At 42.6% G+C, this 17906-nt stretch overlaps 1 protein-coding gene and 1 long non-coding RNA gene across 3 annotated transcripts in view; one reads left to right on the top strand and one right to left on the bottom strand.

Moving 5' to 3' along the window:
• Window positions 1–2367: 2367 nt before the first annotated feature.
• On the bottom strand, window positions 2368–9519 carry LOC139439494 (uncharacterized). Its single transcript, XR_011649385.1, has 3 exons — window positions 9140–9519; window positions 6805–7186; window positions 2368–4864 (listed from the first exon to the last, which is right to left on the bottom strand). It is a non-coding gene; the product is annotated as an uncharacterized lncRNA (long non-coding RNA).
• A 148-nt stretch (window positions 9520–9667) lies between these two features.
• ENTREP1 (endosomal transmembrane epsin interactor 1) overlaps window positions 9668–17906 on the top strand; it is an 86319-nt gene continuing 78080 nt past the window's right edge. For both annotated transcript variants that reach the window (XM_004454757.4, XM_004454756.3), the window contains exon 1: window positions 9668–10123. In XM_004454757.4, coding sequence (XP_004454814.2) covers window positions 9707–10123 — 417 coding nt within the window. In that variant the 5' untranslated portion in view covers window positions 9668–9706. The remainder of the gene's footprint in view (window positions 10124–17906) is intronic.

The raw sequence follows: 17906 nt of genomic DNA, 5'->3' as shown, positions 1-17906 counted from the left end.
AAGAAGCACAGAGATCAGTAATTTTCTTTCTATTTCCCTCTGGCCCAATTAAACCAAGGATCTACTTGATAGGGATGTTGAAATTATTAGAAATGAAGTACACAAAGCCTGGCCAGTGTACAGTGCCTTGTTGTAGCTTTGCAGTAGCAGGAATTAACCAGGAGGCTGCATCATTTTTCCAGCCGCTCCACATCCTGCATCCTAAACTCTGCCCTCCTCAGTTCTCATTTTCTGTCCCAGGAAGCATTTCTCAGAGAGGTGTGCCCTCTCTTTTTCTCTGGGTGGCTTTGCAACCTTTGGCAGGTCAATGGCTAAGACTTTTTTTTTTTTTTTTTGGTAATATTCAGTGAACATTTCCTAGAGTTTGAGTTTATCAGCCTTGAAGAACTGAATAGATGGGGCGATCTACAGCCCAGGCTGCATGGGCCATGCCAGGCCTGGGCCAAGCCCTTCTCAGCTTCTCTTCTGGCCTTGTCGGCAGGAATGGAAATCCTGGCTGTCTTTCAGGGTCCGAGCTTCTCTCTTTTGTGAAGAGCTGCTGGAACAAGAGCACACACACACATACATATACAGAGGCAGAGAGACTCCGAATTCTTACCTGGGAAAGGTATATTGGTGGTCTCTAGACATGGTTTTGGAGGGCAGTGTGTGTGTGTGCATCTTGAACCTCCAGGGGTCTTTAAATTAATCTGCATGGGCCTCGCCTGACCACAGACCTCATAAATCAGTATCTCTGGAACTGTATTTTTCAAAAGCCCTCCTGTTAAGCCTGTCATCAGTCTCTAGCTCTCTGAGGCAGCTTGGTTTACTTATTTCATATCAGAGAGGGCATGTAGTATTTGTCCTTCAATTCCTGGATTGCTTCACTCAACATAAGGTTCTCAAGATTCATCCATGTTACCACATGTGTTTGTAGTGTATTCATTCTTAAAGCTGAGTAGTATTCCATTGTATGTATATACCACATTTTATTTATCCACTCACACCAGGGAGCCAAGTGTGCCTACAACTGCAAGCAGGAGAATTGCTTTCATCATCCAAGTGGAATCTAAGCCCCCTCTTGATATAGAAGTGGAGTGGACACAACCATCTCAGGGTCCACAGAAGGAGGAATAGAGTATGGATTAGAGTGGGCTTACTGATATTCTATTCTGGAACTATTATAATTAGTAATGGAAGTAAATACAGCACTGATGTGGAGAAAGTGGCCATAGTAGCTGCTGAAGGTAGGGAGTGGGAAGAAGAGATGTAATGTGGGGGCATTTTCAGGACTTGGAGTTGTCCTGGTGGTACTGCAGGGACAGTTACTGGACATTGTATGTCCTCCCATGGCCCACTGGGTGGACTGGGGGAGATGTAAACTATAATGTGGACCATTGACCATGTGGTGCAGCAGTGCTCAGAGATGTATTCACCAAGTGCAATGACTGTCCCATGATGATGGAGGAGGTGGTTGTTATGGGAGGAGTGGTGTGAGGGGGATGGTATATGGGGACCTCATATTTTTTGAATGTAACATTAAAAAAAAATAAAGACCAAAAAAAAAAAAAAAAAAAGCTCTCCTGGTGAGCCTGACAATCACACCCTGGACAAGAGCCTCTTAGTGGGCTAATAGGCAATTCTGCTTACACCACACAAAGGCAACGTCTCTCGCTGTCATATAGCTTCCAGTGTTCACTTTCTTCTAAACATTTCTGTTTCAGAAGGGCCTAAGCTTCACATTTGCATAACTATAAGGCCTGTTCAAGAGATTTTCCCCAGACCAAGGAATGGTCTCTGTTCCAAAGCTTTGACTTCTACAGAAATTTGAAAACTGCAGAAGCTCTGATATTACAAGGTTAAACATACACATACACACACACACTCATAGATATACCTTGTTACAAAAATATGTGTTGCTTCTCCCAGAGAAGTTTAAAAGCCATAGACAATTTTTAGGGTAGTTGACTTGAATTGTCATTTGTGGGATTTATGTTATAAGAAGTTTCAGAATTTAATTTCAAAAAGTATGGCAACAGCTCTCTTTTTAAACAAATAAGTATATATTGGAGCCAGTGGCATTAAGAAATGTTTAGCTGCTTGTCTGTACCATTATTTCAGGAAAACGTAGTGCCTGATTTGTCCATCTCTGTTCAGGGTCCCCCTCCCCTTCCCTCCCCTTCCCTCCCCTTCCCTCCCCTTCCCTCCTTTGCCCTCCCTTCCCCTTCCTTTTCCTTCCTTCCCTCCCTTTCCCTCTACTCCTCTCCCCTTTCCTGTCTGTCTTGCTGTGGGTTTATAGGACAATCACACATAAAACACAGGATGCCCATATACCCAATCTGTACTAGTCAGCCAAAGGGGTGCTGACGCAAAATACCAGAACTCTGGTGGCTTTTATGAAGGACATTTATTTGGGGTAGAAGCTTACAGTTACCAGGCCATAAAGCATAAATTATTTCCCTCACCAAAGTCTATTTCCACGTGTTGGAGCAAGATGGCTGCCAATATCTGCGAAGGTTCAGGCTTCCTGGGTTCCTCTCTTCCCAGGGCTCCTTTCTCTCTGGGCTCAGCTCCTCTGCTCGCTCCACAGGTCCAGCTGTACATTATCAAGGAAACGGCTTGTCTCTCTTCCCCGGGCCTCCACTGTGTCCAATTGAGCCTTCTCTCCTTCCTCAGTATCTGCTTCTCTATGTATTTACTTCCCAGGCCCCAGGATCAAAACTCTTAACTCTGTTCTCAGCCATGTCTTTTTTCTGTGAGTCCCTGCCCACCAAGGGGACAGGGGTGCAAGGTCCTACTGACATGGCCCAATCAAATCCTTAATCAAGTAAAAGTGAAGCCTCTGAATCCAATATAGTCTAATATGCCTGGAGGGACAGACGAGTTTACAAACATAATCCACTATCTATTAATATTTTTGGAATTCATAAATAATATTAAATTGCTACACCGTCCTATTATTAGCAGCCTGCATTGGTGTGGTACAATTGTTACAACTGATGAAAGTACATTTTTATAATTGTAATATTAACTGTAGTCCATGATTTAACTTAGGGTTCACTGTGTTGTACAGTTCAGTGGCTTTTTAAAAATTCTAGTACCATATATAATCTTTAAACCAGTTATATATGTCAATGCTGTTAATTACATTCATAATGTTGTGCTACCATCACCACCATCCATTATCAAAACTTTCCTATCTTTCCAAATATAAACACTTTACATTTCAAGCCTTAATGCCCTCTCCTATCCCCTGGTAACCTCTAATCTAGATTCTGACTTTCATTCTCTATCAATTAAAAAAAAAAGCTACACAGTTCTTTCCCTGCAAAGTGGAAACAATAATAACTGACATTGTCACTCATCTCTCCTCCCGCCCCCCGTCTCTCATACAACATAATACCTCATGGAAAAGCATGAGTTCATGGAATTTTGCAGCCTTAAAGTTTAGAATAGTGGGTTTTTGGTTTTGTCCTGGGTATTTTGGCTCTGTAAATTTAATATTCCACACCAAAATTCACCAGTTTTTCTAAATCCCTGTTCCCTTGCTGGTAATCTGAGAAATCATGGCGGTTAGGACAGCTGAACTTCAAAACTGCAGGTCTTCTGGACTCCAAATGACTCGGTGGTCCAGCCTCTGGCAGTGAAGTATCACCAGCCTGCATTTTACAGATGAAGCCATTAAGGCTGGAGAAGCTAGTGACAGGTCCTAGGTCCTAGGTCACAGAATGGAGGAGCGGCTAGAGCCCAGTACCTCCGGCTCCTAATACGCTCCCTCTCCTTTAGAATCCAGTGGTCTCAATCTTTTCTGGACATAAAAATAACTGGGGCAGCGGTGCCTGACGGGCAACAATGTTAAATTTTATAAGCCCTGTTATCCTGGAAGACAGTAAGGGTTAAGAAATCCCCCTACCCTTTGCATTCTGGAAAACAGCTCAATGCAAAGAACCACTCTTTTCCAAAAGAGTTTAAAAAAAGATGCATGGATGCCTCCTGGCTTACCTATGAAAAGTCCAGACTCAGAACCTCCAAATTCCCATTCTTTGCCTCATAAATGAGTAGTTGAACCACTTGTTCCCACTCATCAGTGGGAACAAGATGCTTGTTATCCAAACTTTGGTTAAACTTTTGTCCTTCCACCAGACTCTGAACTTTAAAGGCACTCCAGAAAATAGGCGCTTCTCTGTAAAATATTTTCTGATCTGATCATGCCAACTTTTCATTCCACGTCCCTACACCTGGTTCTTTCCTCTCTATAAAAGAAAACTGCTTTTTGCTCAACTGTTTTTTTTTCCCCCCAACTCTTGAGACACTTGCTGATCTTATGGTCAGAATGCTCTCCCTATTGCAAATGCCCCCTTTCTCCCTTTGCCATATGCTTTTGAATAAAGTATCTCTACCTAGTTTGTATTTGTTTCTTATGTCTTCTGAGTTATCACTGGAGACCAGCAAAGCACCCCTCCCCTCCAATAAATTTACATCTAAGTTTGCTTTCCAGCCAAGTCCAGTACCAACCAACAAAACTGCTGCCCTTAGTTACCTCCCATATAAAAATTCCTGGATAAAATTTCTGGAGACTGAATTGTATCATACACTATTGTTTCTTTGAATTTGTTAAAAATGCAGGCTCCCGGGCCTCCTCCAGAGAGTCAGATTCTGGGGGAGGCTGTGAACCTGCTGTGGTCTGTGGACCATGCTTGGAGAAAAATGCTTCAATCTACCCTATTAAATGGGAACTCCTTGTGTCCAGTCTGCCTTCACTCCAAGAAACTTCATTTTGTTTTTTCGTTTGTTTTTTGGTAAAATCTGTTTTGAGGAAGGAGTTTCTTCAGCAGCTGCCACTCCCGTGGGCAAGAGTCTCCTCTAATTAGCTGAGCAGTTGGGCCTTTTGAGAAAGGGTGAGAAGAAGTGAGGAGTTTTTAAAGGTGTCCAGAGAAACCTGAGCTAAAGAGCTTGAACTCCTGAGTGTGAAGACTGCGTGCAGTGAGTAGAAAAGGAGGTGCAGGAAGGGAAGACTTGATGGGAGGCGTATAGAACCTGAGCAGAATTAGCCTGGATCTTGAGGAAAACTGGAAGCTGGATTCCACCCATACCATACTCCAACTACAGTTTCCTTGAACTTTCACCTGCAGCAATGAAGTGTCTGGATCAAATTCTCCACAGGCTTTTCCTCATTTTATTTTTTTAACTAAGAGTTTAGCTGCATACAGCTTGATTAGGTATAATTAAGTACTTATTGTAAGCAAGTGTTTGGGGGATGCAAAGAATCAAGCTACAAAAACCCATGCCCTAATCTGGGGAAGTACTGTATACTGTATATATGAATTTCGGTGATCTAAGACTCTTGTGAAGCTGACAATATGTTGGGATTCACTTTACAGGAAGTTTGGATCACAGAGTGGTTCAACACTGGCAGCGGAGGAATACTGGTATAGGATGTTATTGACAGGATATATAGGGTTGACAGGGAGTTATACAGGGCATGTGCCCAGGGTATATAATAATGTCTAGATATACTCATAGTGGAAACAATTAAAAACAACAGCTGGGGGGGTACTGGGCCCCTGGCCGGGGGGTCACTGTCGTGGACCCTGGAGGAGCAGCGGCAGTCCCCCAGGTGCAACGGCAAGAACCAGGAAGGAAGGAGGGCCCAACAGTGGGCTCCTGATACCAATGGCTATGCTTTTGAGCCTGTACACCTGCAATAAGAACAAGGCCTAGAGTAGCACTGTGCCTGGGAGTTTCCTCCTGACAGCCTTCATGTTACTCAAATGTGGCCACTCTCACAGCCAAATTCAGCATGTAGATGCAGTGCATTCCCCCCAGCGAGGGACATGACACCCGGGGATGAGCCTCCCTGGCACAGAGGGACCACTACCACATACCAGCTGAAGATACAACTAGAAAATGACCTTGAATTAAAGGTTCAATACGGATCAGCAGAATATCCCTGTCTACATATAATAACATGACTTCAAACTGCTGATTGACCTAATGTAAGGGGGAAATGGAAAGGAGAAATGAGATTATAAGGCTATGAGTCTCTAAAAAAGAGTCTGAAGGTTGTTGGAAGGAATGCCCTTATGCACAACTGAGCAGAGTCTGAGAGACAGATAAAGTCGATACAACCCCAGGTATTGGTTCTTTTGAGGGATAAAGAGACCAACAGGTTCTATGGTCATGGCAGATGGGGTTCACTGCCATGGCAGATGGCCCTTCTTTGGAGCTGGTGTTTCTGCGTGATGGAATTGGACTCAGAGGGGATCTCTTTTCACAGGACTTCCATGCTACTTTATTGGAATTGTAATAGGTGCTGGGGTTTAAGATATATTTAGGGGATTTGAATCTCTGGACTGATAATATGACACCCAGGCCCAGAGCCTCAACAGACTTCAGCTCCTACACTTTGATTTATTGGACTTACCCCACTCAGCTAACATGGAGTTGAAGAAGGTCAACCACCATACCATGGAGCCTAGAGTGTCTACAACTGAAAGCAGGAGGAGTGCATCCAGTATCCATATGGAATCTAAGCCCCCACTTGACATAGATGTGCAATGGACACAACTAATCCAATGTCCACAGAGAAAATGTGGAATGAATGTGGGAAGGGTAGCCAGGGTGGCTGCTGGGTTTGGGGAATGGGAGGAAGAGATGAGATGTGGAGCCGGTTTCGGGACGTCGAGTTGTCCTGGGTGGTGTTTCACGGACAATTACGGGACATTGTAGATCCCCCCAGGGCCCACTGGATGGAACGTGGGAGAGTGTGGGCTATGATGTGGATCATTGACTATGGGGTCCAGTGATGCTCAGAGATGTACTTACCAGGTGCAATGGATGTGTCACGATGATGGGAGCGAGTGTTGCTGTGGGGGGGTGGGGGCGGTGGGGTTAAATGGGACCTCATATTTTTTGAATGTAATTTTTAAAAATAAATAAATAATTAAAAACAAAAAACAAAAAAAACCCATGCCCTAATTGCCTCATTGCCTGGCACACAGTAAGAACTCTGCAACTTTACTCTCTATTATTATTGCTAACTTCGAAACAAAATGAATTTCTACAGAAGGCAGGATGGTTCAGTGGAATGAACATGGGTTTTGGAATCCTGGTTCCAAAACTATCCTAACCCAAGTTTCCTGGATAATAGATCCTGAGCCGAGGTTGCTTGGTAGGTTTGATTGAGAGTAGTTGTAACTCCACAGAGCTGCAAGAGTGAGGGAAGAAAAGTGAGGAAGAAAGAATGCGAGATGGTGTAAATATTAAGGGTGATATTTGATATAATCCCAAAGACTGGGGCAATGTTACATGGATTCATGTTTATGAAAACCAGAAAAAGAAACTCACAGATATAAGATGGCAAATAACAAAAAACAAAAAACAAAAAAAAAAGGAGAGAAAACGATAGCAAAATAGAGTGCAACAACTATAAAAAAATAAGCTATTGAATGACTCTACCTACAGATTTCAATTAGTTTACTATCATTTGTTTCTGTACAGGGAGATAGACATAAAATTTTTTTTCAAGTAAAGTACTCAGATCCCATGAATTTTCACAAAGTGAACTTCAGCCATGTAACCAGAGCAAGAATCATCTTTTCCAGTAGCCCTGGAACTCCCCTTTCCAGTATCAAATGTATCATATGATACATATGATATCATAAAATTTGCCATACAATTCAGTGGTATTAATTATATTCACGATGTTCACAACCATCATCAAAAACTTTTTCATCAACCATTACTAAAACTTTTCATCAACCCAAGCTAAAACTCTGGACCCATTAAACAATAAAGCCCCAATTTCCCTCTACCCCCAGGCTCTGGTAACCTCTAATCTACCTCTATCTCTACATATTTTTGCTCTTTAGCTATTTTAACTAAGTGGAATCAAATAATATTTGTCCTTTTGTGTCTGGCTAATTTCACTTATGATCATGTTTTCTAGATGCAGCCATGTTGTAGCATGTATCGGAACTAATATTCCTTTGTATGTATATACCACATTTTGTTTATCTGTTGATGGACACTTGGGTTGATTCCATAATACATTTTTAAATAATATATTTCAGATGTCAAGGCCTGGTCAGCTGAATAGATTTGTTAAGCTGAGAAAATTTCTCAAGAGTTAATTAGACTTTTTATATTGCATGGTGTAATAGAACCTTAAAATTAAAAACATTTAAGCTTGTGTATAAAATAAAGGTTATAATCTCAGCACACAAGAAGCTTTTAATTTAATATGACTTGCGATTTAAAACATAAACTGTGAGATGTTTTTTAAGTGCATGAAATAACAAACTTTAAACATTTATTTTAAAAGATGCTCCCCCTTCTCCAGGATTTGAAGTTTACATCTAAGAGCAGTCTATAAAAGATGGAGGGCTATTAATCACAAGTTCTTTAATAATTCAAAAAATGTATATGCAAACACACATTGGCAATACAGCATGTGTGTTGAAGTGATGACAAAAATAAAAACTTTACAAGCCAAGCATAAAAACGGAAATACATTTTCCTTTGTTTATTAGGCAGTAGAATGTTAACTACCCCTATTACACTGATAAGATAAACTGTCTGATGCTGGTACTTACTGTGAAGTGACCTTGCTCTGGCTCTTATCTGAAAAACCCATTACAATAATCTTATGAAGAAGAGCACTTCCAAGTATAAGAACAGGGAAAAGGGTATTTTATTAGGGGAAATCATTTTGCAAAGGCGAATCTTTTTTTTTTTAATGCTCTAAAGATGCCTCATAAATTACCAAAAGTATATATAGTAAAGGCGCTAATTAGTATTTTATTATGGTATTTCTTCCCAAGCTTGGGATTCTCTGTTCTTTGAGGTGATGCATAATATAGCTCAGGAGACAAGGCCAAGCAGACAGAGCGCACAAACCTTGTTTCGCTCTCCTGTCCGCCCCCGGATCTTTCCGGAAACTGGATAATTTCAAGGTAATCTCAGTCTTTTATGCACGCTCCTACCCTGATACCAGGAAACCATCTCCTCTTCCTTCTCCCTTCCAGGCAGCTCGACTGCAGTGAATGTCAGAATGTCACCGCCCTCTCTTCCCACCGCGCTCACTTCTCCAAGCCTCATCCTTCCCGAAGTCCTGCGGTTTAGATCTCTTCCCTCGAAGTCGTCCCACCGCCCCTCTCACCTGCCATGCCTCCTCCGTGGAGGGAACGTTTAAAGTCGGGCTCCCTTCGCATTAAAGGTTGCGGGGAACCCTCTCTTGGCTGGACGGCAAGCAGGACCAGGGTCAACAGCGCCTCTCCCGCGCCCTTCTCCAACCCCAGCTCTGAGGGTGGCGGGCAGACTAACACAGTCAGCTCCGACCAGCCGGGGCCGCGGGGTCCCTCCCAGCCCGAGGGACTTATTTAAAAAACAACAGAACTGGGGCAGGGCACCCTTCCTGGACCCCAGGGAGCCGGCCCATCTTGGGCGGTTCTACGAAGGGAGCGGGTCCCTTGCCCGCCGCGCGGCGCGAGCGCAGGGCGCGCGTGGGTGTGCGCGGCGAGTGCGGGTGCGTGCGGGGCCGGCGGGAGGCGGGCCCGCCGGGCGGCAGGTGGGTGCGGCCGGGAGCCGGGGCCGCGGCGGCCGCGGCAGCAAGTGGTTGGGCCGTGCGCAGCTCCTGCCCTCCCACCCCGCCCCGGAGCCCGCGGGCGGCGCTCAGTGCGCGGCGCCCTTCCCCGCCGGCGCCTGCCGCTCGCAGCCCGGCCCGTCCATGTCCCTCCCCGTGGTGCTCCCGGGCTCCTGCTGCCCGGTGGCCGGGCTCTCGGGCGGGCCTCAGGCCGGGGGCCCAGGCACCGCGGCGGCCGCCGCCCAGGAGCCGCCGCTGCCCCCGCTGCGGCCGCGCTGGCCCCGGGCCGCGCTGCAGCCCCCCGTACGGCCTCGCTGCGCCGCCGCCGCCGCCGCCACCGGGTTACTGACCGCGCCGCCCGCGCTCTCCAGCCGCCGGGCCGCCGCCGCCGCCGCCGCCGGGGCCGCGGGCTCCGCGCTGCTGCCCGCCCGCCCGCTGCTGTCTCTCGGGCTGCTGCAGCTGATCCTGGGCTGCTGCATGGTGGCGCTCAGCTTCGGGGCGCTGTCGCTGAGCAGTTCCCCGCAGGTGAAGAACTCGTGTCCGTTCTGGGCCGGCTCCTCGGTGAGTGCCGCGCGCGCCCCGGAGCCGCCGCCGGGCCCACCCCTGGGGCTGGGGGCTCTGGCCGGTCCCCTCCAATGCCTTTTTGTAGACTTCTCATCAGGGCTGCATTTGGGGAACACAACCCCTCAATCCAGCTGAAGTTTTTTGGAATCACTGAGGCAGGAGAAAAAGGTTGCGCGACAGCCGAGTTCAGGGATGTCTGATCCTCGCAGGCTAAAGGGTTTTGTTGTTACTGTTAGGCTAATAGAATAAAGGAAGGATCTCCCGCACTTTGGGAAATTGGGGGGATTGGGGGGGGGTAGGGGGAGCGGGTAGGCAGGGAAGTGGGAAGAAAAATTAACTCCTATTGCGATTATTTACTGCATTGACAGCGTCCGCGTTGGGAGGGCAGGGGTACTGTGTTTTGTTCACGGATGTTTCAATAGTGCATGCAACATAGTAGGTGTACTTGTGGGATGGACGAACTGACAGGTTGATGGGAGCATGCACCTTGTTCTATTCCTTGAAAAGACCCACTTAAATTTGAAATATATCTGATGTAGGAAGGCTCGACTGTATTTGGGGACTGTTCAGGAGGTAATGAGAGGGTATAGGCAAAAGCACGCCAGTACCTGGTCATTAAAGCAGGGCCCTAAGCCCCCTGCTCTGTTCCTGGAGCCACGCAGTCTGCTGTGCAGAGTTTTAATTCTCGGAAACCTGAACCTGTCATTATCCGTGAGCTTGCCAAAGCTTCAGGAGAGGAGGGCAGCTAGCTGGACATTTCTCTCTAATCCTTCTTCCAACCAAAGAGGCAGATCCTGGGACAAAGGGTGACTGGGACTCAAAGCAAGGCTACTGCAGCTTGCATCTTACGGACACATGGTGGCCACTCACCCGGGCTTTCTAATAACTTCACAACTCCCAAGATGTCCAATCCCTTGTGGTTTGCCAGGGTTGGGAGCCTTGGACACAGAAGTCTTGGTAGGATGATTTTGATAGATGAATATTAAAGTAAATGACCTTTGAACTGACCAAATCTAAAAGTCTGGCAATGAACCAAAAGTAATTGTTTGAATAAGAACATTAGATTCCTCTAGCTTGGCTTGACATTTTATAGTTAAGTTAATGCCAATTGCTCTCCTTTTGAAATACTTTGATGCTGGATAATCTTACCATGGTATGGTCTGCCCTGAGTGAGGATCACAGTTTGGGCGCCAGGTAAACAGAATCTCACCCTCCTCACTCTGCCCCTGGGCTCTGTTCCCTCCTCCACTTGCAGACTAAATCCAGGCAAATGGTCAGTGCATTTCATTTCTCTGTGTACCATGGGCCAGTAATGAATCTTGCATATATTTTTAGGGATTTGCTCTTTATAAAATCATAATCTATTGTCTCTTCAAAATAACTAGTTTAGGATTATTAAAAACTATTTTCCCCCTTCTAAAATTAATACCCCGAACCAGCTTTCTATTGTAAATTAAGAGGTAAATGCACTTAGATATCAGTCAAGCCACAGTTGGATTTGATAAAAACAGAAAAAAGCCTGTCAGCCAGAACATGAAGGCTGTGACTCCAGGGTCTGCTGGCTGGGTGTGTCCTGACTCCCACTTGGTGGTAACAGTTAGCAAGTTGGACCACCCAGAGCAAGGAAGGGTCAGTGATTTGGAATTGACAGGTTCTATTCTAGTAGTAGCCTTCTCTCAAATTCCCCCTTCCCTTCTCCCCACCCCCCAAGTCTATATGCAATCCTGGTTATTCTTGTTTTTGTTTGTTTTAAATTTTGTGCTCTGTTTCTGAAATTGATCTTAGAGTTTGCAAAAAAGATAATAACTAATAGACCCTGCATCTACAGAACAATTACATACAATTTCAAGAGGATGGCAGTAAGCATGAGGGAGACTCTTGGTGTTTCAGTGAAAAATAAAATCACCATATGTATATGGTGGCATATGTTTTAACTTTTTGTATATGAGAGAGGTTGATTTTTTAAAAAACTGTATTACAGAACATTTTAAATTTTACAAAAACTGTACAGTGAACTCTCATTAACCCCCACCCAGCTTCAACAATGGTTTCGTCCGTCCCCTTGAGTGTTGTGGTGAACTCCAGAAGGATGGGCATTCTGAGCAAATAGGAATTGGTGCCTTCATGCTCCCTAGTCCATTTGTCAGATGAATTTCCCATATTATTTTGAAGCAAATGTCAATATCACGTCATTTCATCTGTAAATATTTAAATGTGTGTCTTTTTAAAACTTTCAATTTTGAAATAATTTCAAACATACAGGACAGTTGCATGAATAATACAAAATGCATAAAGAGAATCCCAACATACCTCCTAATGTAGATACCCAGATTCATCAACTTTTAACATTTTACCACATTTGCCAAATCATTCTGTTTACCCATTTGCTAAACATTGGAATGTGGGTTGTATTACATCATGCTCCTTGAACCCTTAATACCTCCATGTATGTTTCTTTGGAACAAGATTATTCATTTGTGTAGCCACCTTAAGTGCAATTACTGAATTCAAATTATGTATATATTTTAAAAAAGAAAATATAACCACAATATGAAGAATACATAGGAGCGATCAGGGAGTCTTAAGAACCCCCTCTACTTTTTATATTTTATTGTGAAAATTTTGTCTTAACATATGTAGAAAGAAGTATCTTGAACTCCCATTAACCCATCACCTGGCTTTAGTAGTTATCAACACAGAGCCACTCTATATCCATACCTACAGCCTCCTCTTATCACCCCACTGCGTTATTTTAAGACAAATCCAAGATTCAGCCATTAAATATTTCAGTATGTATTTCTAAAAGAAAGGGGTTTAGTAGCACTTATAATGATCACACTTAGCTAATTTAAAGGCAGCTAAACTGAGGTTTGTCTGAAAAAAAGTTAAAAATTATATCTGAAGACTGCAGGTGGTTTTTTGAATATGCTAAGATATAATTCACATGCCATACAATTCACCCATTTAGAGTGTACAATTCATTGGTTCTTAGTAAATTCACAGAGTTGTGTAACTATCACCAGAATCAATTTTAGAACATTTTTATCACCCCAAAAGAAACCCCTGTACCCTTTAATGGCCATTCCCCACTCCTCCCCCAGCCCTAGGCAACTATTGATTAATCTGTTTTCTGCCTCCGTGGATTTGTTTCTTCTGGATATTTTCTATAATGGAATCACGCAATATGTGGTCCTTTGTGACTAGTTTCTTTCGCTTAGTATAATGTTTCCAATATTCATCCATGTCATAGCATATATCAGTAATTCATTCATTTTTATTGCCAAATAATATTCCATTGTGTTTTAGCTTCCTTGGCTGCTCAAACAAATACCATGAAATAGGTTGGGTTAAACCATGGGAATATATTAGCTCATGGTTGAGGCTAAGCGAAAGCCCAAATCAAGGCGTATTCAAGGCGTTGCTTTCTTCTAGAAGACTGGCATTCTGGGGCTGGCTGCCAATGACCCTTGTTCCTTGGCTCCTCTGTCACATGGCAGTGCACATGGTTGCCTCTCCTAGCCTCTTCATTCTCTTCTGAATCTGTAGAATTCCAGTGTCTTGCTTCCCGTGGCTTTCTCTCTAGCTGTCTGAGGTTTATTCTGCTTATAAAAGACCCCGGTAACAGGATTAAGACCCATCCTGGGCCATATTTTAACTGAAGTAACCTCATCAAAAGGTCCTAGTTGAACAATGTGTTCACATCTACAGGAATGGATTAAGATTAAGAATGTGTTTTTCTAGGGTATATACAGCTCCAAACCATCACACATTGTATCGGTTTACCACAACTTATTTATGCATTCAGAAGTTTTATTGGCATATGAAACTAAGTAGTTGAGTACAAGTCTAAAGTTACTTCAAACTCACAAAGGAGCACAGAAGAAGGATATCTTCATATTTCAAGTTTTGAATAACCATTATAAGCCTTAGCCTGCTATAGCAACTGGCAGGTCCTCTTTTGGCTTCAGTTAAAATTTTCCTTCTATATTTGATATCAAATTATAACCTAGGGACAAATATATTTATTTGAAAGGACTATTTTGTTAAATGCGTTATATTTCAAGGCTATTTTTCCAAATGTACCTTTGTAAAGTGTTCTCACCCTAAGCCTGAGATTTTAAGGCTTCCTTCACTTTTCTGAACCTTAAAGGTAGATTTTATCTATTTTACTGTATTTGAAGAATTAACAAGTTCTGTAAATAATCTTTTTTAATACTTTACATTCATAGTTTCAGCAGCTTGAAGGGGGCGTTTAAATGTACGCTTTGTTTCCTGACCACTCTGTGATCTTTCATTTTCTTCCGGGTATTCTTAGTTAATGACTCAAGATATTATTACTCCCACAGTCATGAGGCTAAGAGATTAGCCACCTTTCAAAACAACCTGAAGTTTGACTTCAGGTGGGTGGCATAGGGAGAGTCTCGATGTCCTTGTTCGGGCCTCACTGTCCTGGCTCTCGATTCAGGGATGCATTTAATTAATACTAATTAGATTCCACTTTGATCGTGGGTGACCCCGCCTATCACACTGCAATAGACTTAATTCAAGAGTAGAGAAAGTTGCGTTTGTTCATTTCTCCTACTAAAAAAAACATGAAATTCCTGACTTTGATGACATAAAAGATCCTTGGGAGATTTACAGGCCATGGTAGAGAATTGGTTATTGTTTTTTGTTATTCTCTGGCAGTGCTTGTATTCCTTATCACCTGCAGACATTCATGTCTATCTGCTTTCAGTCACTGACCTGAACTCATGATCATCCCTCTCTTAATTCCATGATTCTTTGGCCAGATTCCATTTCCCTGTAAAGAGATAGACATTGGTGAACCTTCTGGTAAACCTTTTTAAAAAAAAATTGTCATGACTAAACCAAAAAGAAAGAACCACCCAAGGGAGAAACTAATGCAAAAATTCTGAAGTCTCTATGAGTTAAGCAACAGTAAATTTTTTTATATCCTTATCATCAAATATTACTTTATTCAAGGGACATTTTAAATACGCTTTTTTGAATTAATTTTAGTGATTGCCTTTGGTCCTTTGTTTTGCGTTGCAACAGAATCACATTCGTAAGTTCTGTGCCCTGAATAAGTCATGAGCCTCTTCGGGGCCGCACTTATTCATCTGTACAGTGGGTGGGATGATTCTTGCCTGGGATTCGTTGTAGTATTCGAGAAGATACCGGAGGAAGTTTAGATGCTGGGTCCCAGCAGCAGGCCTGGGATGTACTAGAACCTCAGTTGACGTTTTTTAAACATGTTGGCAATATTTAATCTAAGTGAAGTGAACAGGGCATTTTTGTAAGACATTCTGGTAATCAGTCTAAACACATAGGGCTGCATTAGAAATGTCCAGTTGCCCACTTCCTCAGTTTCTTGAATGAGTTATGTTAGACAGGTAGGGAAGAATGATTTATATCTCTGGTTTTTAGTGTGGCTAGTGTAAAAGCTATATGGCAAGATAGGTTGCTAGAGAAACAAATGTTAAGAGGCTTGATAAATTATTCTGTACTTATTTTTAACATGGCTCTTTTTTATCTCTATGTTTAGATATAGTAGCTTTTGACAAATGATCCAGAGCATTTTTGCTTTAAGGCATGTTAATGGATTAGCAAGGCAAAATCGGGTAGTAGAATATAAGCTTTTGATCATATAATTTAAAAATTTTAAGCTGAAAAATTAAGGTACCTTAACTGTTTGTGGTGGGTAACGATTCCTGCCTGGTGTGTGTTGGAGTCTGTCTTTGCAATATCAGATAAAAAAAGAAAGGCTTCTGCTTTTTCCTCTAAGTTAAAAAAAAAAAGGATTACAAGTGAGTGAAACCGAAACTGCAATAAATCTCATTATAATAATATAGAGATAATTTGATGTTAGAAATTAGGTTCTTGCTTGTTCATTTCAGGCAAGTTACATCTTGCTCAGGGTGGAAAGAAAGCTTGGTGGAGTTGCTTTTGCTGCTAGTATGTTCTTTTAGGAAGCACAGGTGGTTAAAAAAAAGTTTGGACTTACATAGTCATCTTTGAGCCAGTTGGTCTCCTATTTCTGGACTCCATTCGTTCCTTCTTTCTTGCCATAGTGAAGTACTTTCTAGGAGCCTTTAGTGGTACTTGAATATATACGCACATTTCCAAGCCCCCATGAGATTACCAGTGAGCAAAAGAGACGATTAAACTAGTAACAGCGCTATGGTAAAATGGTGGTCATGAAAGGAACCTTCTTGACTCCCTTCCGATGGAGCTCCAGCAATTGCTGCCTGAGGAAGGTAGAGGCAATGAATATTCTGCCTTATTTTCCTCTTTTCCTCATTTGTGGTGAAGTGTGAGCATTCAAACCCTAAGTCTTGAGTTCTTAACAAAACAACTCCTATCTGGAACTGGAATATATTTTCTAAAGCAGCCCTGTTACAAAAGGTGGTTTACAAAAATCCTGTGGGGATTTGTGTTGAATCTATAAAGCAATTCAGAAGACAGTTACATCTGTAGATATTTTGTCTTCTGATCCATGAACATGGTTTATCTCTTGATTTTATTTGGGTCTTTATTTAATATTGCCTAAAAAGCTTTATATACCCCCTTCCCCACACAGAGGTCTTAATTATTTCCATCATATGCATTTTGAGATTACTGATATTTCTCATGTTATTGTACATGTTTAAGAATTATGTGTTCTACTGTTCGTTGCTAGTATATGCAAACATAATGCCTCATCCCACAACAAAAAGATAGTTTAGTTTTTTTTTTTCCAGAAATGATTCTGGGCATTGACAGCTATATCTGTCATAATCTGTTAAAGTAAAAAACATAAACACCTTTCAACCTAGTAACCTCACTTCTGGGACTTTATTCAACAGAAATGAAAGTGCTTCTATTTAAGAATATATATATGTAGATGTTTATTGCAGCATTGTTGATGAGGGCAAAAAACTGGAAACTGAGTGAATGTCCATGAATATGGAAATGATTGAATACATTAGGCTACAGAATAAGATGGAATATTATGTAGCCATACAGTTGATGAATTAGAGCTACTTCATTGGACATGGAGGGATTTCATAAGGTATCTATTGAAAAAAGCAAGAGGCAGAAAAGTATATCTTTTATGATCCAATTGTTATTAAAAAATACATTCCCTGTGTGTATATATATACACACATACACATGTGTTTGTAGGGATAAGAATTTAGAGGAAAAATGTCCATTTGTAAAATACGAACACCAGTCTAAATTGCTAACAAGGAGGAAGTGAGATGAGGTGGCTGGATGGGGGAGGCAGGAAGTATGGCTTTAGGTCTGTAACTATTTTTCTGGACCTTTGTGGGCTGGGCTGGGCATCTCACCTTCATAACATTGTTTTAATGGGAAAAGTGTGTTCCGGAAAACTGAACCACAAGGCACTTGAAGTATTAATGGAGACCAGTGACACAAATATCAAACACTGATGAATCAAATCATATTTATATTTTACTGAAATGGACAGTATATATTTCTCTCTAGGACATAAAAATTTCAACTGTTTTCACAAAACAGCTTGCACTTCTGCAAGGTCCACTATGTAGCAGAGTGGGTAGGCGGGGGACCATGCACATGTGCACACACACACTCATGCATAGTACCCAGATGCACACAGCCATATGAACACGTGACCACACACACATACAGGCATGTAAACACGTGTGCACACATACACATACGCAAACACAAGTGCAAGCACGCCTGCCTGCACACGATGTCCAGCCAACGCTAGATTCCAGGGTAATCCTTGTGAGCTAGAAGAGACCCTGGAGAT

This window comes from Dasypus novemcinctus, chromosome 8, assembly GCF_030445035.2.
Source record: "Dasypus novemcinctus isolate mDasNov1 chromosome 8, mDasNov1.1.hap2, whole genome shotgun sequence".
NCBI lineage: Eukaryota > Metazoa > Chordata > Mammalia > Cingulata > Dasypodidae > Dasypus > Dasypus novemcinctus.
Note: the sequence above shows the minus strand (reverse complement) of the source record. Positions and strands in the feature narration are given on the sequence as shown.